The sequence below is a fragment of the Furipterus horrens genome, unplaced genomic scaffold (genome assembly GCF_987537825.1).
Source record: "Furipterus horrens unplaced genomic scaffold, mFurHor1.1.pri manual_scaffold_2, whole genome shotgun sequence".
Classification (NCBI taxonomy): domain Eukaryota; kingdom Metazoa; phylum Chordata; class Mammalia; order Chiroptera; family Furipteridae; genus Furipterus; species Furipterus horrens.
This window is the reverse complement of record NW_028327172.1, coordinates 96,324,353-96,348,618: the sequence shown is the minus strand read 5'-3', so window position 1 is coordinate 96,348,618 and position 24,266 is coordinate 96,324,353. Positions and strand designations below refer to the sequence as shown.

The window sequence follows — 24,266 nt, the reverse complement described above, 5'->3', positions numbered from 1 at the left end:
TCTGAATATGCTCTTTTTTAACCACTTTGCATATTGTAGTATAGAAGCCCCCCCAGTTGACATTTGAAGTTATTTTACGTCTACAGATACATTTCTCATACAAACTATTCCCTGTATTACACATTGACTTTGGGTACCAGGTTAGTAAAACTACTAGTAGCCCAATTATCTACAGCTGATACACTTGTCTTTTGATATAATACAATTTTAAGCAATGAAAAAAGAATATTCTAAGCATGAATTTGTCAGACTCTAAAAAATGACTTATAGCAAACACTTTGCTGCTTTCAGTAAATATTAGGGATTAAGGAAAAGGAAATCTCTCTATGACATGATCAATTTTTCTCATGTGAATTTTATTCTAGTATCATAAGTGCATTAGGCACACACCTAAAAGTTTCATGTTTCTTGGTTATGGTTAGCTTAGTGGCTTGTACTTTAGTAAACTGTATAGAATAATGCCATTTCAACTTGGGTCAGTAGCCACTACCCATCCTAAAATTCAGCTCAACTTTTTTCTCTCTTGGTGTCACTGAAAAGAAGAGATATCTAATCTGTATCACTGGACCCATTTTTTTTTTTTTTCTAGCTTTTTTGCTTTCTACCTTTTCAGAAAAAAAAAAAGTGGTTATTTCAGGGTAAAAGACTTCTTCCTCACTCCAGAAGGAATAATCTCCCTATTGTAATTACTGCAAAAAAAAAAACAAAAGAAAAACACACAAAAAAATCTTTAAAAAACAAACATTTGACTACTTTAGTTCCTGTAGCTCTGATTAGCCAACTACCTAGATCCCTACTGAATAATTACCAATTAACAGAGAGGATTTTTTAAAACTCTTAAAATTTGCACATTATGTCCCATAGTCTAAAACAGAATTATGACTTTATTTCCCTTTTCCAAAGATTAAAAAGAAAAATGAGGATTATGACTTCAGGACGTCATAAACCAGAGTCACTACCTTTCCAGAGCTGGAAGTTGCCCCCTGGTGACCCCATCACACCAGAAAGGGGCTTTCTGAGTAAATTCAGCACTCCATGCTAATAGTACTAATCCAGCTGCAGATCATTACATCAGTGGGGTCCTTCAATGGAAACCCTTAAAGGATTTAGTAATTAAACAAAAAACAAAAACAAAAACCCAACATATCGTGGTACACAGAAATTGACTTCTTGAACTCCATTACTGACAATGATCTAATGTCTTTCCAACTAGTATATCTAAGAATATCAGGTTATGGTCACATTCTGAGTGAGTCATGTTCTGGCTGATCAACACTCCTGGGAGATAACAATAGCTAAGTGTCTTGCACTACCTAAACTATGGTCTGCTTTGAACTGGGTTGTATACATTTTAGAAAACAAAACTTCCATTTAGCTTTCTATGTATTTGTTTCTTTCCTAGTGCATTCCAACCTCATTGGAAAGGGAAATCAAGCCCCAACAAAGCTCAAAACATAATCATTTCATCTAATGCTCCCTGTCATCCTGCAAGTTAATTATTAGCTTGTCCTTTTTTCAGGTGAGCAACTGAGGCTCACAGAGGTTAGTTAGTGACCTGTGCAAGGCACTCATCAGTGGCAGAGTGTGAGGATTCGGATCACAGTCCTTTCATTTTGGACAATTTGACTACCTGATGGTCAGGCAGGTGTCACCTCCTTGCCCCACTGTTATCTTTCACTCTTTGTAGGAGGCCAAAGACAGAGACACTTCTTGATAGGTCAAAGGTGCCAGAGTGGCTCCTGACGTTCAGAACTGAACAAGAACGCAATTTTTCCTGCCCCAGCTCTCTCTCCACTGGACCAGGTTAAAAGAGACTCAGTTTACTTAAAAAAAAAAAAAAAAAAAAAACTCCCTTTGGAAGGCTGAGAGGAGGGGAGCAGAGAGAAGAAAATATATTTTATAGGGGGAAAAACACCTTAAAATAAAGATATAAGGGTTTAAAGTAAATTAGAAGGAAGTAAATGTGTCCAAAAAGCACCCTCTATCACTTCTTGATAGCTTGACTTGCTATGTAAACCCATCTTAAGACAATTCATAGAAGTAATCTTTTTCTTCCCTGAGAACAGTGGAGAGTTGGCAAGAAGTGAAATTTCCTATGAAATAGAGAGGCAAACAAGTTGTAAATGATGTTAATGTCTTCCAGATGGCACAATTTTACTTGGGAACTGAAGTTATTGTAATTAAAGGCATGTGAATTTTTCTATAAATACTGAACTTTGCAAGTTTGACACTGAAAGACTCCATCACTTCTGGAGCTTAGTTTTTTTTAAGAGAGGCGTTCCTTCTCTTCCATTTAAAATGTATCTTTGGATTTCATAACCTGAGATAAATCATAGAAATTTTTCCCATGTGACAGATTTTTTATCTTCCATGCTAATAAATCTTAATTATGAAGTGAAATTCCTCAAAAATGAAAAATCCAAACTCTAAGCATCTTCCAATAAAATTATTTTTTGACCATTATTTTATACTACATGTCTTAAATTCTTTTATATATTAATTTTGAATCAAGCTACTACCACTTTTCTGTCTCTCGACGTATGTGTAGGACAATCTTGGCATTTCTGTTTTGCTTCAATTAGGAGAGTGTGGCTCACTCCAGAACCTTGGTTTTCCTTTTACTGCAGGCACTGCCTGTGGCTCAGGGCTCCCAAACCAACAGCCAATGTGACGCAAGCACACTGAAATCGTTCCCACCATTGCTTCACATTCCCAGTCCTGCCCTTAGTCTTATGCTGGATCGCACTAGTCTGTGCTCTGTCAGGTGACACAAGTGGATGATCCTGCCTGCCTTCATTTTCTACTGCAGCTTCTGAGCTCCATGTGTCCTACCAGAGCTAGGTCTGTGTGGTGGGCAGAATTCTGAGAGGTGCTTCCAAGATCTTTGGCCCTAGTGTATTCACACCTTCTTCCAGCTCCTCAGTCAACCTTTAACCTAGGTGCTCGGGCACAGGGATTTTGCAGATTTAATTAAGTTGCTAAGTCAGTTGACCTCAAAAAAGGGAGATTGCCCTGGTGAGCCTGACCTAATCAGGTGAACCCTTAAGTGGGAGCAAGATTTTCCTGAGGGGCTGTAAAGTGTGAGAAGACTTAGCTGGAATGGAGCCCTGCTGATATCTTGATGTCAGTCTTGGGACACCCTGAGCAGAAAACCCCAGTGCTGCCATGCCAGACTTCTGACCTATAGAACTATGAGCTAATAAATGTGCATTGTCTTAAGCTTCTTGATTTGTGATGTGCCGTTTTTCTAGCAACAATGACCAGTTAAAAAATGAGTTAGAAGTTGGTAATAAATAATTCTAAAATAATAAGGCCATACATATTCCTCATCCCCCTAAAATATGTATGAAGGGAATAACAAGAGCAAATATTTGAATCAAATTTGCCTCAAGTAGGCAATGTTGAGAGGATACAAGTTCTTTCATACATGTGTGTCTCTTGCCCAGTGCTTCCCCACCTCTGGGCTTTTGGGGTGGTACCACCTGGTAATGGCCTTCCTGGGATCCCTGTAAAGACTGTGAGATAATACAGCTGAGAACACTTTGTAACACGGAAATTACTGAACAAATGGAAAGTATTATTGTCAGCATTTCAGAAAGTATGAGATCAAATCTGATTATTTTAACTTCTAAAAAAGTACTAAAAAAATCACACAGTCTCATTGATCCAGTTGCTTAGGGGAAAAAAAGCAAAGCCTTTGATTTACTTCCAAATAAAACATCATAATGTTTTCTGAGCAAGAAATATAAAATTGTTAGCTAAGCAATAAGATATTGATTTTCCACTTTATATATAGGTAGTTAATGCTCTTCAAAATATCTTTTATTTGATTACAAAAGAGCACTTGTTCATTATAAAAATACAGAAATGGCCGAGGAACATAATTTCACCAGATAGTAGTAACACTTATTAACAGCTGAACATTATTCCTTCCATTTTTTCTCTACCTATGAATAAAAATTGAGAATATACTGCAAATAGGGTTTTACGTTCCAATTTTCACTTAATATAGCATAAGGATTTTTCCTAAGTTATAAAATAATCCTTTTAAAGACTTTATTTATTTATTTATTTACTTATTTTTAGAGAGAGAGGAAAGGAAGGAGAAAGAGAGAGAAATATCAATGTGAGAGAGAAACATTGATTGGTTGTCTCTCACACATGCCCAGACCAGGTACCAAATCTGCAATCCAAGAATGTGCCCTAATCGGGAATCAAACCCTCAATATTTCCCTAAACTTTGTGGGATGACGCCCAACCAACTGAGCCACACCGGTCAGAGCTAAAATATCTTTTGTTGAACTTGATTTCTGATAGCTGAATAATATTCCATGATATGAATGTAAATTCTTTCTTGTTTCCTATTTCACCATATTAAATAAAGCTTTGAGCAATACTTTTTGCATAAATATTCGACATTGTTCCAGGTCATTTCCATGGAATAGATATCTGAAAAGAATTCTTTTGCTGAATAAGAGTCTATGAGCCTTGTAAATCTTTTTATGTATCTTGATTAAAATATTGCAAGCAAAACAGAACAGTTAGGGGTGAGTCTCATATAAAATCCCTTCAAAACACAGATGTAGACTGATTGGCTCCTCCTAGCTCCATGCTTTTATGTTTTTCTTTCCCCATCTTTTCTCTAATGCTCTGAGAGAAGTTCTCTCCTCCTTTGTGGGTACTGTACGTAAGGTGATTCTTGGACAGCAGCATTGTAATCATTTACAGGCTGTTCAGTTGGGATAGCTATTAATGCTTTGTGCAAAACAAACCAAAGAGCCAAAGAAGCACATTTTTGCAGGTGAAAATTATGTTAGCCAACATTATTTCTCACTCTGGTTTGTGATGTCAGGGATCCAATTTCTCCATCATTAATGTATGTATACACATGGGGGTAGATCCTCTAGGAAGGTTATTAAAAAGACACCACCACCTAAAATCCCCTTTCCTAGTAATGCAAGACCCTCCTGAAGTTATGAGGGGCTGGTACAGTGGCTCACTGCACAGACTGCACCCTGCAGGGGATTAGCTTTCTTCCTGTTAACGGGCTCCCCCACGGAGATTCCAAGGCCTCCGAACTCACAAGAGAAAAGCTGACTTCAGTTAAGTATGCTATTTGTATATTCAGCACTGCATACCTATAAAGGCTCAGAAACCTCTCTTCAGTAACTCAATACATTTCTCATTTTCTATCACTTTTCCCTCTACTTGGCCATTTTCCTAAAACCATAAATCAAACTTTCCAAAAGAAAACATAATCTCTGAATAATCCTTCCAAGAATTCTTAGAAGGAAGTCTTTATTCTTTTATCACTCTTATGGGAAACCTAACTCATGGTTACTCTTAGGACGCAGAATGTTTTCAACACCTGAAGGTAAGGTGGGGGTGGGAAAACATGTAAGCAAAAAGGCCTTTGGCTTTGGGAGCATGCCCTTGAAAGAAAGCAGGGAATACTCCAGAGAAGAGCCACCCAGCACTTCACACTCCAAGACAGAAACCATTGAAAGTTTCTTTTAATTAATTATAAAAGGGTTGGGTAGAGAGATCTTCTTTTCATTACTTCCCAATAATGTAGACTGCTTTACCATTATTAGTGCAGAAAGGAAAAGCTTTAAGGTAGAAGATTTAAGAAAATAAATGGGAGGATGGCTAAAGGAGGAGGGGTTGGTTGTCCTCTATTTTAAAAATCCACGTGCCATTGACATTCCACTAATTGGGAGGATGAGATCTGAGGAAGGGCTTTCCTGGCTGGGACCCATGGCTCCACTAAGAGCAGGGACCGGAAGCGACCACAGTCAGGCACATTCACCCAAGGATAGTGCATCTTGGTCCCAGGCATTGTCTCCTTGTTACCTAGAGCATTCTTTTTTTTTAGGAGAATGGCTCCAAAGGGACAGGCAGGTCATCTTCCCAATCCTTCCTCTAGCTCTTATAAATTACATGCCTGAGACAATGTCCCTGACCCTTCAGCAGCCAGAGCACCTTGGCTCGAAATGAGGCCCAGTAAGTCCTCCATTTCACCATTGCAGGCCTTGGCTGTTGCAGCTGGGGAGCTTGACTTTCCAAGGGTGCAGTCATGGAGCTGCCTGGCCCCCAGGCCAAAGCAGGCTGGGGCATTGCTGTGGTGACATATTTAGTCTGGTGTGAGGAGGAGGGTGAGATCCTGGCACACCAGCCGCATTCCTGACACCACATTCGCCAGTGAGAAACTCATGGAGTAGAACTGGTATCAGCTCCAGAGGATGACCAAGCTGCTTTCTTCCCATCTTTGGTCTTTGGCAACACTAGCCTTTACAACTTGTGCAAGGGCCCCTCCTGAGTATTTCCCCGAACTGCTGTTTGCAGCACAGTTAGGGGCTCGGGGGATGGTACTTTGAAGGAAAGTGCTGAAATAAGAGCAGCATTCCAGCTTATAAATGTAAGTATTGTAACCATGAATAAAAATTCAATTTTCTGAAATTGCCATTTAATGATGTAATGACTTATCTCTTGCTGGGAAGAGATTGTAGTCCCACTCTCCCTTTTAAAAATAGCTTTTACTGCTGCAGAGAGGAGAGCCTCGTGTTTCCTATTAAAGGCTGTGTGTGAATGAAAGCACCAGATTTGCTTCCCATTCAGTTCCCAACAGTGCATGACCCAGCTCCCTCACACCTGGAACAAAGGTCTCCTCACAGAATGCCCTCAGTGCTGTCCAGAGCCTGAGCCACCCCTCTTATTGGTGTCTGGAAGGCAAGATGCACTAGGATTTAGCCATTTAGTATTCAGGCCATGACAGCATTCAGGTAAAAAGCCTGTATTGCAGAGCTGGAGGCATAGTCACCAGGACAAACAAAGTCAACACTTTAAATGGCAGTTAAATTATACACAAGCGTGGGTGAAACATGCAGACCTGGCTAGTCAGTGAAGCAGCAGAGATAAAAGGAGCTACCACACAAACACCAACTTGTGAGGCTTAAATGAGTACAGAGTTGCCCTTCTTTCCAGCTGGCCCCTCCCTGTTGACTGTAAAAGACTATTAGGATTTTGAACATAATGCTTTCTTCATCCTCTTCCTCGTCCTCCACTTTTACTTCTCCATCTTGTTTTAACACTCAGATATCTCCCAAAGCATTGAGAAAGAAACAATTTCTCTGGGTATTTGCACAGTTTTGCAAAGGGACAGCAATGCTAGCGGGCCAGGGAATGCTACTGGAAACGTGGGATGCCACATGGAAATGCAGTTACTACAATTGTTCACATATGTTAATGCTTAGTTCCGTCAATGTCAGCTTTATTTTCTCCTTCGGATACACAAAGCTGGCACATGGCTTTAACTGATGAGGTAATGTCATTTTTAATTTAGAGAGCCTTAAGTTGTCCACTTTAACTAGTGATATCATCTTTGCAGTCGTCTCTTTATGTAAACATAAGCAGTGTGTCCTGGACAGTTTGAAAAGGGATTGTTAAAGATGGCATTGGTCATCATGAAGATTTCCCCCACTTTGATCTCTTTTAAATTGCCAGATACAGTTTATGTTACTGCCATATTTTAGCCATTCCTGAAATTAATATGTCCCAAAACTTTTGAACCAAGTTAAACACAGAAGTAAAATAAAGAATTGAAATGAAAGGATTGTAATGTTTTCGTATCAATTCTAGAAGACAAATGGAAGACAAATTAGATTATCTGACTCCTAGGTGACTTGGTAAATAAGGAGAGAGAAAAAAGCAAGATGCTAAGAAATATATAAAGACAAACAAAAATCTTCCTCTTTTCCTGGGGAACTCTTGTGTATTGGAGATGTATTTTTACCTTAAAGAGATAAAGAAGGTCCAAGCATATCTGTTATCTTAGTGCAGTCTTTAGAGTAATTTTTATTGTCACTTCCTTTATCACTTATCTCCTTAGTGTATTGTTATGCCTGAATTTTCTAAATTGCAATGTGTCAAGGTTCATTTTCAAACAACAATATTCCATTAAAGATTCAGGCTGGTGGGTACTTGCTATTTTTAAATAAACTTTTTTCTTTGGAGAAATTACATTCTGCAATTCAAGAGTAGTTTTGGAAGAGGATGATCTGTGTTTGAACCACTGTGGATACTGAGAGAGTTATTTCTAAGAAGTCTGGCGTTTGGTGGAGCTGGGTTAAATAGTAAAGAATCTGTTTATTATTCTGTGGCCATATGTTTAGAGGGTTGCTCACAGAAATCAAAGTATTGTTCATGGAGAGCTCTAGCCAAGGAGACAGTTTGAATTAATAAAAGAACTTCACAGTTTGAAAAGAATGCATAGCATTATGTATTGACACCCCATGACCATAGACAAAGGAACACAATTTAATAATTGAGAATTGTCCTCATGAGATTTCTCTTTTTCTTGTTAATTGGTTACTTTAACTACATTGTCTGCAAATATAATGGACACCATTATTCTTAATAGTTCTCTGCTGCCAGATGATGTATACAGACATGATGTAGTCCATTTTAATTATTTCCTTTTGCTAGATTTTCCCCCTCCCTGTAATACAGTGGTGAATGCACTTTTTCCACTGACAGACTGTGCTGGACCATGCTGGTTTCTAAATTATTGAAATTAAAAGGGCATTTCTTGCTAACCTAATGGTTCCTTCCATGTTTCTGTGTCAGGTATGACTACGTGGAGGTAATCGATGGAGAAAATGAAAATGGACGTGTATGGGGAAAATTCTGTGGAAAGATTGCCCCTTCTCCTCTGGTGTCTTCAGGGCCATTTCTTTTCATCAGATTTGTCTCTGACTATGAGACACATGGTGCAGGATTTTCCATACGTTATGAAATTTTCAAGAGAGGTAAGTAACTTAGAGTAGAACAAATATGACTAAATGTTTATTGCATTGTTTCATGAAAGACAAAGTGTAAAAAAGGTCATATCTTCTCATTACAAAAATATTAGAAATACTTTAAACAAAGGAAAAGTCTCCACTGTATAAAGGAAGTATGTTTAAAAAAATTTTTTAAGTGTTTTAGATATCAAAACTGCATAATTCTAATGTGTTAACCAATGTTTGTAAGGCATATACTCCATAAAACTTTTTAAAATATATATTTTTTATTTTTAAAGATTTTATTTATTTATTTTTAGAGAGAGGGGAAGGGAGGGAGAAAGAGAGGGAGAGAAACATCAATGTGTGGTTGCCTCTCACATACCCACCAGCTGGGAACCTGGCCCACAATCTAGGCATGTGCCCTGACTGGGAATCGAACTTTGGTTTGCAGTCCAGTGCTCAATCCACTGAGCTACACCAGCCAGAGCCATAAAACTCTTTTAAGAGCATTTCTTCTTCAAAAACAAGTTTTACTTACTGTTAAAGTTGGATTTTTTCAATTAAAAATGTAGTTTCTGTTGCCTTAAAGTCATGTATATCCTGTTCCCTTTATTCTAAAATTCAAAATTGGTAGTTCACAGGAAAAGCAAAGCAGTCTGCTAGCCTTAGAGTGTCTAAATCTATGGGAGGATTTCTATTAATGAACTGATTTTGGGGGGAAGAACCTTTTGGAGGAAACAAAACAGTAACACTTTAAGTGGCATTCCTGTTAGGAATTAAATAGCAGTCATCCCTTCAATATAATTAGTTACTAATTTCTGTTTTAATAATACATGTTGAGATGAGATAGGATCTGAAAAAATGCAGACTCCCAGCCTTGAGAAATTATAGACACTATCAGTCAACTGATAAACAATATATCTTTATCTGCATATCACTGTTTTTCCAACAGCCTGTTGATTCTTTTGATGTGTTAAACTCAGCCTTTGCTTTTACTTATTTCATTTAATTATTTAATTAGTCTCTTGACATTAATGTGTGGCGGACCCGTTCAAAGACGGACCCGTTCAAAGACGGAGGCTCAAGGTTTAAATGTATTGTCCTGGAAAAAGAGCTTTTTTTTTTTTTTTCAGTAGAAAAAATCAAGCCACACTAATGGCAAATGCCTAAGGTCTTCTGGGTCAGCAGTAATTGAGACTAATGAAAAAGTCATTAGGAGTTTCTGAGAACTTTGGTACAACTTCATAAAATTTCAAGGAAATCTGGCACTTCTCCATATGAATATGGATGGATCGAGAGAACTTCAGAAATGTATCTAAGTACATACTGGAAGCTCTTTAGTATAAATAATGGTGTACATATGAAATCAGTATTTATAGATGATTACATATGTACATATTTTCTCATGTTGAAAGCCATTTGATGTGTTCTATAAATCACATTGTACATGTATGTATATGTACACATACACATCTACATTTGCTCTGTTTGCACATGGCACTATCAAAGAAAAATGGTGTCAACAAGAGGGCTAAGAACAGCCTTTCATTTCAATGTTTCTCGAAGACCTGAAGGTGGTTGAAAGAGAAAAGAGAGGGAGCTTTCTCACTTAGTCATTAAGAATTCATCTTCCAAAAGAACTCCATTCCTTCACTTTGTTAGTCTCAGATAATTTCCCTACCCTGCTCCTCTCCAACACCATTCTTAAGACTTGAAGCCTCGTCTTGTTCTCTCTCCTTACCTCCCTACATACCATATGGCTTCTAGTTCTTTTGAATTTTTATCCAAAGGTGTCTGAGTCACACTTTCTTTCCATGTCCACTGCCACTAACCAAACAGGCCCCACCTGTGTTTCTCCCCACACTCTCTTATTCTACACACAGTTCTTCAAACATTCCTTAAGCCGCAATCCTCAAAATGCCTATGGCAGGTCTTCATTGTCCATGGTCAAATCTCCGTGTCCTGTTGGGTCAAGCTCAAGGCTTGACATCAAATACTCTGGACCTTCTCCAGCTTCTGCTCTCATAGATCTACAGGCTGGCTTCCTGCTTCAAGATAGGGCACTGGGTAAAGCCCAGCAAACCTGAATGTGAATTTTAATTCTGTCATTATCTGTGAATGTTCAGAGCCTCCCTTCCTCATCTGAAGAGTGGGTAATAGTATCTAGCATAGGCTTGTTGTAAAGATCAGTTGAAATGAAAGCTGGAAAACATTCAGCCACTGCCTGTCACTAAAGATGTGTTCAATGAGCACTTGCTGTTACAAGGATTATGGATAAACCTGGTATATTCAGTTTTCATAGCCCTTGCTTTCTTCTGGTTTATGTCCCTTAACCTGTAGAGCCACCTAGCTCTAAATGAATTATTCTCAGGAAACGCTTCCTAATTAATCTACTCTTTTCCTACACATTATCCAACTTGTCCCCTATATATGAATACACACACACACACACACACAGTGTTCTACACAAATGTTTCACTTACCAATGTTTCTTCTTAATATTTTAAAATTTCCTCATGCGTGCATGTTTCATTTCCCAACTAGATTGGTACCACCTAAAAAATGCAAGGAAAACATCTTTTCTTTCCCTTACTATACATACTGTAGCCCTTAAGATACTCCATAAAAAATCATTAACTAACACAATACATTTATGGATACATATACAGGTTCATAGACATTCTCCCTTCAGAAGTCATTTAACAGTATTATAGAATTTATAAATCTCTCTTCCTTTCAAAACATAACACATCTTCCAGGATGCAGAAATTTCTAGTTTCCTCAAAACACATTTCATAGATGAGCCAATAAATTAATCTCTCATCTGTGACCTTGAGGCTTCCTGGCAATTAATTACAGATCTAGGGAAGATTTAGACCATTTCTGAGTTCCTAGGGACACCTTTGCCTGAGGGACAGTAAGGCTATTCTTCACCTTTTCCCATGCCTCCTGGAGCCATCGATCCTAGAACCCAGTTCTCTCCCCTAGTACTGCATATTTTCCTTCCACCTATCCTTCCAGACGCCAAAACCTTGGGCTATCAGCCTTAAAATTATTCCCATTTACCTAAAGAAATTTCTCTAGGAAACTTAAGCCTTCCCATATATCACTCTTCCTGTCCTTCCCTTGGCCTGGGTCCTCTAGTACCAAATGCAGGACAAAAGCTGTAGTCCTTTACTGTGAGGCTCAGCATAGGAGAGGGGCACATTTACTGAGAGCAGGATGGGTCACTTTGTATGTTATTTGATTTAAAGTCTATTTATTTAATAGTAATTCCAAAGAGAGTATCTTAGTTATTATTACTATCCATTCTTATTGTCATTAACAATGAAATGTGTCACTCATAACTACACAGAATTCTCTCAGTCTTACAGATAACGTCAAAAGCATGATGATGGCCGGCAGCAGCTGGTTGTACACATCTCACACTGACAGCTCATTTGTTCCTAGACACATGGGGCTGCTGCCCTCCCTCCTGTTCCTTGCTGGTATACGCACTGCAGAATTCCTTAACCCACTCCTGCCGCATCCTTTCTAAAAATATGCTGACTCAACTATGGCAAGTTTATGCAAATGTGAATTAAGTAAATTTTAAAACAAATATGTTTGATGTATATTGAAGGAAGTAGAAGACTAGAGAATCTTTTAAGTTTAAAGGGATTTTTTTTTCCAAATCCCAAAGTCTACTTCCCATTTGCTATGCAGAGATTCTAAGGACCAGAAAGATTAGGAAGCCACCTGACACTGCACAGCAGGCTAGTGGTAAAGGCAGGACTGGAACTCAGGCCCTCTGGGACTTAATCCAGTTTTCTCCCATCACTATATGGGATTTCCCCAGCTTAGCTTCCAAAGGTTTCTGTCAGGACAAGGGCACAGTAAAAGTATTTAAATATATTTGCTTTGGGAAGTATGCCATTAACTCCTCTTGTTTTGTTCTCTCACTAAATCTTAATATAACCTGGAAAGTTTTATCTAAAAAGGAGAAAATATTACTACCTGTACTAAGCCCTGCTGTTTGCTTTGCCTTGCAAGGGCTTAGCCAAAGTATTTTTTGTCCCAGCAAAGAGGTTAGAGGTCTCCATGGTAGCTGTTTCTAAATCTTGGAAATAAAATTCCAAATGGTTCCCAGTATTATATATATTCATACCTAATGAGTTAAGGACATAAATTGGCATGGTCACTGTCACCTCTGAAGCCACCAAATTAACTTAGAAATTATTACAAACTATGTGGTATATTTCCTACTCTCTTCACTTGGAAATGACATGGCAAAATGCCACATATTAATAAGTTTTCAACTAAAATCAAATAAACAAGCATTTGAGGCCATCACAGTGAAGAGTGAACTGCATCAAGAAGGCTTTGGAGGAGTAATTTAAACAAGTCATCCCTCTACAGACCATGTTTATTGTGCCCACAGATCAGGTTTATTGTAGTCATTTAATCAGTATCATTCTTCTGTCTCCTATACCGTGGAGATCTAACATGTGCACAGGGAGGATTAATTTTTTCAATAGGCTGCGAGACACACTGAGGTGAAGACTCAGCCCATTAACCTGTGCCACTGACACTAGAAATCTGGTAGTGTTGTTAATCTGGGTTGATGCTTAATATAGTGCCTCTAGTACTTAAGAATTATCACGAAAACCCTCCTTATTTAAAGGTGAATCTTTACGTGCCATCAGTGGGACAATGGCCAAGGAAAAGAAGTGGTGAATTGGACATTCCCAAGTTGGATCCTCAGTCAAAAGTGTCAAGTCATCTCTGATTCAGAGAAAGCCTTAAGCATTCTTTAAAAATCATGTAAGTGGGGGTGGTGAGAGGAGGCAGAATGTATATCCTCATGTCTATGTAGATGGGCAGTTTTTCAACTGTGTGGTGAGTACCACCCTACTCAGCGATGGGTGCCATGGATTGAAATTGTGGTCATTTGTATAGTCATAAGGCAAACTTGCAATTACGTTCCAGAATGCTTGACCAATTTAAATTACTAATCACCATAATTTGTAAAGTCTTGATAACAGCAAATAGTCATTAAAATCACACATTAAAATTATGTACATTACACTCACACACACAAATATATATAAACAAATGATTTTAGAATGTCAGACAGTACTGTATATGATACTTTGGGGAAGGTTAGGATGTCAATGTTGATATCAGGTGACTTCTAGTAACATGGCCTGTAATCACAGTTTATCGAGCCCTCGCGAGCAGCCATACTTTACCGGCACACCTGTGTCAACACCACTCGGAATGAGTCACTCACCCTGGGTACATGTACAAATTACCTTTCACATTTAGTTAGTCAAAGAGGCAGAGGTCACATCTGGCAAAGTTACTGAGTCACTGGTATAGGAATCTGAAACCCAAACTCTCCATTGAATTCACCCCCTTGCCTTTTTAAATGTTCCATTTCACCAATAAAGGGCTGTCAGTCTCAAGATTTAAGGATTTAAACTTGAAGGGGCTATAATTATTTCTCTAGGGCTCTGTCGACAGATTTCTGTAGCTTACTCATTCATTGTTCTCTCATGATTTTATAATTGTCTTTTTTTCCCCTGAAACAGCAGAAGTTTTTAAATTGCTCCATGCAAATAGAAAACTAAGGAGAACGCAATGAATTTGAATTTGACTTTTCATACCTAGCACTACTATGAAAAGGCTGAATGATTAGGACAGTGATTGCAATGATGGCTTTTTATTAGAAAGGTATGCTGTCTTTGCCCAGGTTATTTCTTGGTGAAGTGACTTAAAGGGATTTTCACTTTCCTCCTTTTTCTCTTTTGCTCCTAGGTCCTGAGTGTTCCCAGAACTACACAAGCCCTAGTGGAGTGATTAAGTCCCCCGGATTCCCTGAAAAATATCCCAACAGCCTTGAATGCACTTATATTATCTTTGCACCAAAGATGTCAGAGGTTATCCTGGAATTTGAAAACTTTGACCTGGAGCCTGACTCAAATCCTCCAGGGGGCATGTTCTGTCGCTATGACCGGCTAGAAATCTGGGACGGATTCCCTGATGGTAAGAATAGCAAGAGGAGTCCCCAAAAGGGAAAGACCTGGGGGAGGGGCACTGGGATGCTTTCTTTCCTGTCATGACACATGCATCGTTTTTTAAAACTAACTCAGAAGGAGGAGGGAAAACAAGACAAAATGGTAATTCTATGCAGATCATCGATAAAATATATTGAAATTATACATTTCAACTCCTTCATGTTATAGATAAGGAAACCGAGGTCATTAATGATTATGCAAGGCCTTATAGCTTTTTTGTGATAGAATTAGAACCAACACATAGTTTTCCTGACTAAAGTATTTTTTGTTCATTTCATTACCTGCTTACTGGTCACTAATTTATAGACTGTCAGAGGAGGAGAGCTTAATAGATCCACTAAATCAAACCACTCATTTTACAAATGCAGAGCCTAAGAGAAGTTATGTACCTGAAAAAATTTTAAAGGTGAAATAAACATCCATTATGCTACCAAAAAAATGAGAAGAGAAATGAGAATGTTTGAACATTTCTAATTTAGACAGATTCTTTGCCTGCTCTCTAGTGAATTTTTATCTTTGGCAAATTGAATCACCACAATACATTCTTTATATTTATTGTTCCTATCAACTAAATTCATTATACACTTTAAAAATATTTATTGAGCACCTGCCATGTCCCAAACACTATTCTAGCCACTGGGTAATAAAACAATCAAAAATGGCTATCTTTGTGGAACTTAGATACTCTGGGAGAAAGAGATAATAAACAAGGCACATTGCAAATAAATGAATTATGTCCATGAAACGTTAGAAGGTGAGAAGTTCTATAAACAAAAAAGGGAAAGAAAAAAAAAGTAGAGCAGTGTAAAGGAATGAAAAGAGCTGGTGTTAGGAGAGAGGATGTGTGGTTAATTTTTAACTAAGATGGTCAGGCTAGGCCATCTAAAGAAAGTGACATTTGAGCTAAGATTTGAAGGAGGTGGGGGTGGTAGCCATGTGGACAACTAAAGGAAAGTTTTCCATTTCAATCCTTGTGAATGAGAAGGTGATTGGCAAAAATACACACCCAAATTCTGAACAGAGGGAGATAATGTCAAATAATTTACTGCAGCTGCATTGCTTGTCCTGTGTTTAGTCTGGCTTAATATTAAGATTTCTCTAGAGAACACACTACACAAATGAGAAAGGGCAGCTTGGAAGGTCTTACAAATCATGCAGTTAGACATGTATAACCATCTATAAAATATTATTATCTAATATTATTACCAAGTTGGAAGAAACAGTATTTAAATAAATTGTAAATGGAGAGCAAGTATAATGTGAAAGAGGTTGCTTTTGTCTTTGAAATTACATTAAAATTATTAGTGTAATTTAATTTAGATAAGTTCCTAAATCAAGGAGAAAAACTGGGTTTAGAGAAACCTTATACTGTCATTGGAATGCATGGTTAAGTTAACATTAGTTTAGCTGCTTCTTTGCTCTTTTACCACATAAATAGGGTTATGATGATCTTATCAAAATGCCTTCATTATTAAGTAATGTGATTTGCCCAACCAGAGTACTGATTGAATTCTAAGCAGTCAATTGATAAGTAGGAAAACAATATTATAAAAGTACTGTAATAATAGTTGGAACATTTAATAAAGGGCTTATTTGTTCACATCCTAAATTTGCAGCCTTTCTTTCTAGAACTTATATTTAAATTGACATCTGTAAAGGAGTCCAATCAACCCACTTGTTCCGAATACTTCCAGAAAAAAAGCACATTGTTGTTAGTGTTCAAGTTTTTTCAAAGTAGTAATTTTATGGCTTGGAAAATCAGTGAGTTGAAGGGAGGAACAATTAATAATTAAGAGTTATCAGTCTTAAAATTCACCCATGTTTTAAACTATGGCGCTTTTGACTTATTCCCAGAGAAAACTGGCTTTGGAATGGGAAAATTGTATTTGTATGTGTTAATATTTACCTGGCCTCATTCAACCTATGCCAGCATAGCAGTTAGTTCTCTTTTTGAGGCAAAACGAGAGCCTGCGTGCTCCTGGGCTTCTGTCAATGGCACTAGAAACATTTTTGTCACCATAGTTCAACACATACAGCTCCTCTGTCAGCAAAATTGCTTTTAGTCTTTCATATTCTTTCCAAAAACAACAACCAGAAAGAGCTGAATGCTTTTAAACATCAAGTGATTTTATGTTGCATTTTATCATAAACATTGAACTAGATGACTAAGTAATTGAAAGCTACCCATTGATTCAGACTGACTTTGAAGAAAAGCAGTTTACTCCCAAACTGGAAATCCGAGGCATGCATGTTGTGAATCACACATCTCCATCCATCATGCTCTTTGAAGCTCTGTGGATTCACAAGTAGCAACTCTGAAGTAATTGGAGACATTTACATATGGTTAGAGAGCCATGCGCTGAACACGCTGCCTGGTTCATGCCTCAGATGCCTGTGCTGAGCTACAGAGTCCAGCATGAATGCTTGGCTTACAGCACGTGTGCAGGGGAAGTCGGCCCCTTTTGGGCTGGGGGAAGAGCTGAAACTGCTGTTGTTATCTACATTCCAAGCATCGGTGATGATTTTAGAAATGGTATATAAAAGCTAGAGCAAGTTCTGTTTTTAAAATTTTACTTCTATACTAAAATTAACCTTCTAAACTATAAATATAAAATATAAATGATACAAATATAAACATTCCAAAATATAAATGAATAAATATGCAAATGTTTTTCTGGGGAAAAGTTGCAAAGCCCATATATTCCCCATCAAAAGTCTCATCTTATAAGATTAATGTACAAGGTCTATCTTGTACTTTTCTGAAATTATTCCCTCACTTATTTATTTATTCAAAACACCTCATTTTAAGAGTGCCTCTTTTTTTCACATAAAAGGTTAGCAGAAAGCCAAATTGTCTGATTCTGAGGTAGGGTGGTAATTATTGGAGAGATTAATGGGAAAACAAAAAATGAGGTACTGCCTTTCCCAGTTGCAGGTATATCTTTTAACTCAAACAAGTACTCTATTGACTTCACACTTAAGAAGATATGCTGCTTGTTTAAGTTGTTTAATAATTCAATTTTTGAACGATACTTCTGTTTTTGTGACAGTTTTCCTCTCTTTGGCCTGTGGCAGGAAATGCAGTTGCTGTGTTCATGAAAATATACAAATATACACACACCCGAGATGAGCAAAAGTACTTCACTCACTCTTCCTCAGATCAATATTGCATTAGCTTGCTAGGCTGAGGTCTTTCTGTTGTTCAGGAAAATTCAATACTTCTTTGTATTATAGCCAAAAAAGCCTTTCACTCTCATATCTTGAGGGCTCCTGGAGAGAGTTGCACGCTGCTGTCTGGGGACAATGTTCTAAAGGACAGAAGGCAGATTTACACAGCATGTCTTACACATTATAAACCAGTGAGTCATGGAGACTCTAAATTATGAGTCTGCACTAGACAAGTTCTCTTCTGTTTGCTCTTTCAAAGAGGCTCCCCTGCCTCCACCCTCCCCAGAGAAACTAGGTGACAGCAGAGGGGGGAGATCAGCAACCAGAGCTGAGGGGATGACTACAGCTTCCCTTGAGCCCTGTATTCTTAGCAAGGTCAGTGTCGTTGCAATCAGAGAATGACCCTAAGGACTAGGGCTGTAAAAGTTTGCTTAAAAACTAAAGAAAAAGAAAGTTATGAATCCACAATAATGGAATTTAAATGAGGGAATATGAATAGGACCCTAAGCCTCCCATTGAGTTAAAAGGCCAGAAATGGGATTCTTTTTGAGGAAAGAAAAGACCTAAGTTTATGCTCTAGCTAGATATTTTCTTTTAAGTATTTATTGAGTATGCTATTACAGTTGTCTCGAATTTTCCCCCTTTTCCCCCCTCCACCTAGTCTCCCTTCCCTCCAGCAATCCCCACCACCCATCTTAGTTCATGTCTATGGGTCATGCATATAAGTTTTTTGGCTTCTCCCTTTTCTATACTATTCTTAACAATTCCCTGTCCATTTTATACCTACCAATTATGCTTCCTAATCCCTGAACTTTTCCCCCCATTCTCTCCCTTCCCCCTCCCAGCCGATAACCCTCCAAATGATCCCCATATTTATGATTCTGTTCTTATTTTGGTTGTTTGCTTAGTTTGTTTGTTTTCTTTCTCTTTTTTTTTAGATTCAGTTGTTGATTATTGTGAGTTTGTTGTCATTTTACTGTTCAGAGTTTTGACCTTCTTCTTTTTCTTAAATAAGTTCCTTTAACATTTCATGTAATAATGGCTTGGTGATGATGAAGAACTCCTTTAGCTTCCCCTTGTCTGGGAAGCACTTTATCTGCCCTTCCATTCTAAATGATAGCTTTTCTGGTTAGAGTAATCTAGGTCGTAGGTCCTTGCTTTTCTGCACTTTGAATACTTCTTGCCAGTCCCTTCTTGCCTGCAAAGTTTCTTTTGAGAAATCAGTTGATAGTCTTATGGGAACTCTTTGTAGATAACTCTGCTTTTCTCTTTCTGCTTTTAAGATTCTCTCTTTATCTTTAACCTTTGGCACTTTAATTATGATATGTCTTCGTGTAGTCCTCTTTGAGTCCAACTTGTTTGGGACTTTGTGCTTCCTGGACTTGTATGTCTATTTCCTTTGCCAGATTAAGGAAGTTTTTTTCATTAGTTTTTCAAATAAATTTTCAATTTCTTGCTCTTCCTCTTCTCCTCTGGCACCGCTATGATTTAGTGTTGGTACGTTTAAAGTTGCCCCAGTGGTTCCTAAGCCTCTTCTCATTTTTTTTTTTTTTTCATTCTTGTTTCTTCTTTCTGTTCTGGTTGAATTTTTATTTCTTCTTTATGCTCCAAATCATTGATTTAAATCCTGGCTTCCTTCCCTTCACTGTTGGATCCATGCAGATTTTTCTTTATTTCACTTAGTGTAACCTTCATTTCTCCCTTCATGTTGTTGTCATACTCAGTGAGTTCTCTGAGCATCATGATCACCAATGTTTTGAACTCTGCATCTGATAGGTTGGCTATTGCCATTTTGTTTAGTTTTTAATTTTTTCTTTCTGGAGTTTTGTGTCATTTTTCATTTGGGCCTTATTGCTTTTTCTCCTCAATTTGGCAGCATCCCTGTGTTTGTTTCTTCTTTGGCTCCCTGTCTTAGCACACCTGTTAGGTAGAGCTGCTTTGACTTCCTGTCTTAGTGAACCTGTTAAGTTGTCTAGGGTGGAGACTTAGGTATTCACCAGGGCATGCAACCCACTTCACACTTAGTGTCTCTGTGTCGGGGGAGGCCCCAGAGAGAGTACAATGTCACTGCCTGGCTTCTAGTCACCTCACCCACTTCCTATATTCAACTGGTGCCCTTCCAGCTCTTGCCCTGGTAGTGAATGCCAGAGTAGGTGGATTTGTATATGTCCTAAGTTTGTGTGGGCCCTTTAAATAGACTCTCCTGAGATACCAGCAGTTGCTTACCCCTCTCTAATCCCCAATGGTTTTTACATCTAGAAGTTATGGTGTTTTATCTTCCCAGTGCTGGAACCCTAGGCTGTGTGGTCTGGCCTGGGACTGGAATCGCTCACTTCCAAGGAATTCCTCCTGATTTTTATCCACTATGTGTGAATGTGGGACTGCCCATTCTGCCACCACCATTGCCTCTCTGTCCCAACTCTGCATGTCTACCCCTCCTACCCTTCTGGATGAATGTGGCTTCTTTATATCTTTAGTTGTCAGACTTCCATACAGTTAATTTTTCTGGAAGTTCTGGATATTTTTTGTTTTGAGGTTAGCTGTAATTCTTGTGGTTTCATGAAGAGGTGAAGCGTGTCTAACTATACCTCTATCTTTACTGGAAGTAGCTAGATATTTTCATGCATATGTTGTGGGCAACTTTACACTCTGTAATGAAATAAACAAGAAAAGTATTGGGTTATTATAAGGCCACATTCAAAATGAGGAAAATCTGGCAAAGTACTAGCATTTATAGAAGTATCTGAGGCCAGGTTTAAAAGAAACAAAACAAACAAACAAACAAAAACAGCAAGAGTTTCATCATCTAGGATGCTCTTTTCCGCCAACTGGGAAGCCTAATGTAACAAAATGTTCTTCCCATAATTTAAAGCCACTGTCCATGACCATGTGATGCCCTGTAGATCATTTGTATCAATTCCTTTAAATAGGTCTGCCCCTTTTGTTTTCTTCATAATATGGCAACCTATATGGTCACAATGTTTGGTTGCAGAAGGCTGAGGGGTTACAGTAGCCAGAAAACTCCTCAAATTCTGCCAAATCAATTAGTTTGATATATAAAAAAGTTATGAGATATACAGAATAACCATTTTGCACTAACTCAACTATGTAAACCTCTTTGGGTTAGGCTTTGTTTTTGTTTTTCTTTTCTCTTTTTTTTTTCTAGAGGGTTGGCCAAGACTGAAAAACTATTAACCAAGGATTTGAGCACTCTGAAAAGCAGGGTGCTCTGATTAGTTGCCAGCCTAGGAACTTAGTTGGTAGGTGGAGCTCCAGGCTGATCACTTCTTGTGAGGTTTGCCTTGTAATAACACTTGGAGCTTCTCCTAGCCCTTATCCACAGCCTTCTACATCCAAGTTGCACATGCAGGCTTTGGAACACTACCTCCCTGTTGAAGGCCCATCCTGCCAGGGACAGATCCACCTACTGTGCTTCCTTGAAAAAAGCAATAACTCTTAGTTGAAATGAACAGAACCATAGGTTTCTTGGAGGGGAAAATGGTCCACACCACATTGTCTTTTTAAGCCCAAACCATCTGGAATATATATTTTTTTGATATTTGCAATGAGAAAACCTAGAGAAAATGGGGCTTGATTTTTTTTTGTCTTGCTGCTGTTCTGGACAGGGAAATGGTAAGATTTTCCAAGCCCAGAGGGCTTCTGCACCATTCATAAGGCAACTTAGAATTACTAATTGCCAAGGTTTGTCTAAAAGCACTTCAACAAGGGGGTGGCCAGTTTAAGCCAAATAGCAATTTAACTATCATAAATCAGTTGGCGTTAACCCTTCACTCCTTCAGGTACCACTTTTCTCCTGGTGCACACAGTCAATGGCTGCTTGGGCCCTCTCTGGGCCACTGGACACCAGGTCAATGCAGTCACCCCTTGTAGGTTTAGGGGAGAAAAAACTGGGACAGAAGTCAACAATATGTATTTTCCTTTCATTTTGATTACAACTAGCTATTGATTTCTATAGTTTCTAAACTTTTAAATTGCTACAATTGTAAATTAGTGTTCAGATTAAGCCCTGAGTTGGACACAATCCTTTATCCAAGTCAGTGATATTTGTCATAATAGGGCTCCAGGACTAAACTATGGAAGAGAAAGGAGATCGGTGTTATGCAGGGCTGAATTAGACCGTTGGCATCGCCCCAATTCCAGTCAGGTTCCCAGGATATAGGCCTTTCCCAGGATTTCCTTCCAAGGCAGGAGAGTGAGGACAGACAACTCCAAGAGACCGTGCTGACCATAGCATGGACTGGGTGTGCAGTCTTGTCCTGGAGATGAAGGCTCAAGTGCCACTTAATAGCTCAAATCTCATTACTTGAAATTGAAGCAAGCATGTTGATTGTGTTTCTGAAAAACAATCCTGCTCCCCAGGGAACCTTGTTATATCTGTTACTACCCTTCTGAGCACACTTGGAAACCCTCTCCACAAATCTAATCCACATGTTTACTACAAAGCAATTAACCAGAGAAGACACTCTGGGTAGGAAAACACTTCTGGGTTCTGCTGGGATCCATGTTTGCAAATGGTGATTCTTGCATCTACTGTGAAAGAAAAGATATTTTAATGTTCTCTCTATTTCTCCCTTTCCAGTTGGCCCTCACATTGGGCGTTACTGTGGACAGAAAACACCAGGTCGAATTCGTTCCTCATCAGGCATTCTATCGATGGTTTTTTATACGGACAGTGCGATAGCAAAAGAAGGCTTCTCAGCAAACTACAGCGTCCTGCAGAGCAGCCTCCCGGAAGGTCAGTGCTCATTCATCTTGCAAAGCCTGTGGTAAATATGTCTTGTTATTCCTCCTCACACACCTGGGGCAGCATGAAACACTAAAGAAATGCTTTGTGAATTGGAGTGCCAGCTGTTAATTTTTCTCTTTTAAATGGGTTTTATGAATATCAATAGGAAGAACTATTTTGGTCTGCTTTCTTAATAAAATTGTAGATGAGCTGGATGCTTGTAAGCCTCTGAAATTATGTGAGAAAATGAGAAATGGAAAACCAGTGCCTTGAAACTGTGAAATATGCCAGGCCACCTACCTAGCATCCTCAAGTTAGTACTGGGCTGAGATTCGTAAAAGGAAAGGCATTGACCGTGGATGGCAGGAATGAATCTGCGGCAGTTCATTGACAGGGCAGCCCTGTAGAATGGATGGTGCATGGTGGTTTGGCCTTGTAGACCCTGGCGGAAGCCATTACCTTTTTCTTTCTTTTGTGAATGAAAGTGGATATTCGTGTAAAAAGAAGCCTGTTTTCTGTTACAACTTTGTATAAAAGGAATAAAAGCAATATATGTCTGTATCTTATTAAAATACTCTACTAATTCAGCCCTTCCTCAAAGTTTATGTGGTCTCTAGCTCTTTGAAGCCCCCCCCCCCAAAAAAAAGAGCTGAAGAACAATGAATAAGTTGTGTTTCATCAGTGCTAGCTGTCGGGTTGTAAAGTAGGATAGGGAGAAGATGGGCTGTTTAGAAACCCGCCCTACAAAGATGCTCATTCTTTTCTACCAGATCTTCCTAGAAAATAAAAAGGCCAATTAAATTTCAAAAACTTATTTGTACTTAATTTATTTAATTCATGTATTTCTATGCCTATAAATATTTTTACATTAGAAATAACAAGCCTAACCTTAAAAATATAAAACCAGTGAATGAAAATCTTTTAAAATCTTAAAATCTTTTGATTAATTGAGATTTTTCTGGATGATTGAGAATCTTCTACTTCATCTCTAAAACTTTTTTCACTTTAGAATTTTAGATTCACACTTTCCTAAAATTGATGATTCATTTCCCAATATCATATGTCTTATCGATTTCATATTTTATTGTTTCACTGAGTGAATGAAACCTCATGAAATACGTGGTCACCATTGTTAGCATTATTATTGTATACTCTAAAATTGTTGTTCTCTTTGGGACCATATGATATTGCAGTTTACCTCTGATAGATAATTTGTGTTTTAATAAAATAATCTGATGATGATAATCATCATGACCAGGCCAGGGGCAGGCAGCATGAGAATTAAAAGGCTCAGAAAGAGGTGGCCTAAGTGCCAGTTGCAAGGAATCTGAAAGACAGAGTTAAGTTCTTATATCCACCGAATATGTATTGTAAATGGACATAGAGACTTTTCACTTTTATTAGATATTGAAGGAAATAATTTAATAGTAAAATTTTATTGAAACAATTTTCTGTGTGTGCCCATATGACATATCAACATACGTTTAACTTTGAAAATAAATCAGAATT

General features: G+C 38.2%; 1 protein-coding gene across 6 annotated transcripts in view; it reads left to right on the top strand.

Annotated features, from left to right (window-relative positions):
• The window catches only part of NRP1 (neuropilin 1), a 184,526-nt gene that overhangs the window by 54,826 nt on the left and 105,434 nt on the right, over nt 1-24,266 (top strand). For all 6 annotated transcript variants that reach the window (XM_090266174.1, XM_090266173.1, XM_090266176.1 and 3 more), the window contains exons 3-5: nt 8,626-8,807; nt 14,583-14,810; nt 22,611-22,766. In XM_090266174.1, the coding sequence (XP_090122300.1) occupies nt 8,626-8,807; nt 14,583-14,810; nt 22,611-22,766 (566 nt within the window). The remainder of the gene's footprint in view (nt 1-8,625; nt 8,808-14,582; nt 14,811-22,610; nt 22,767-24,266) is intronic.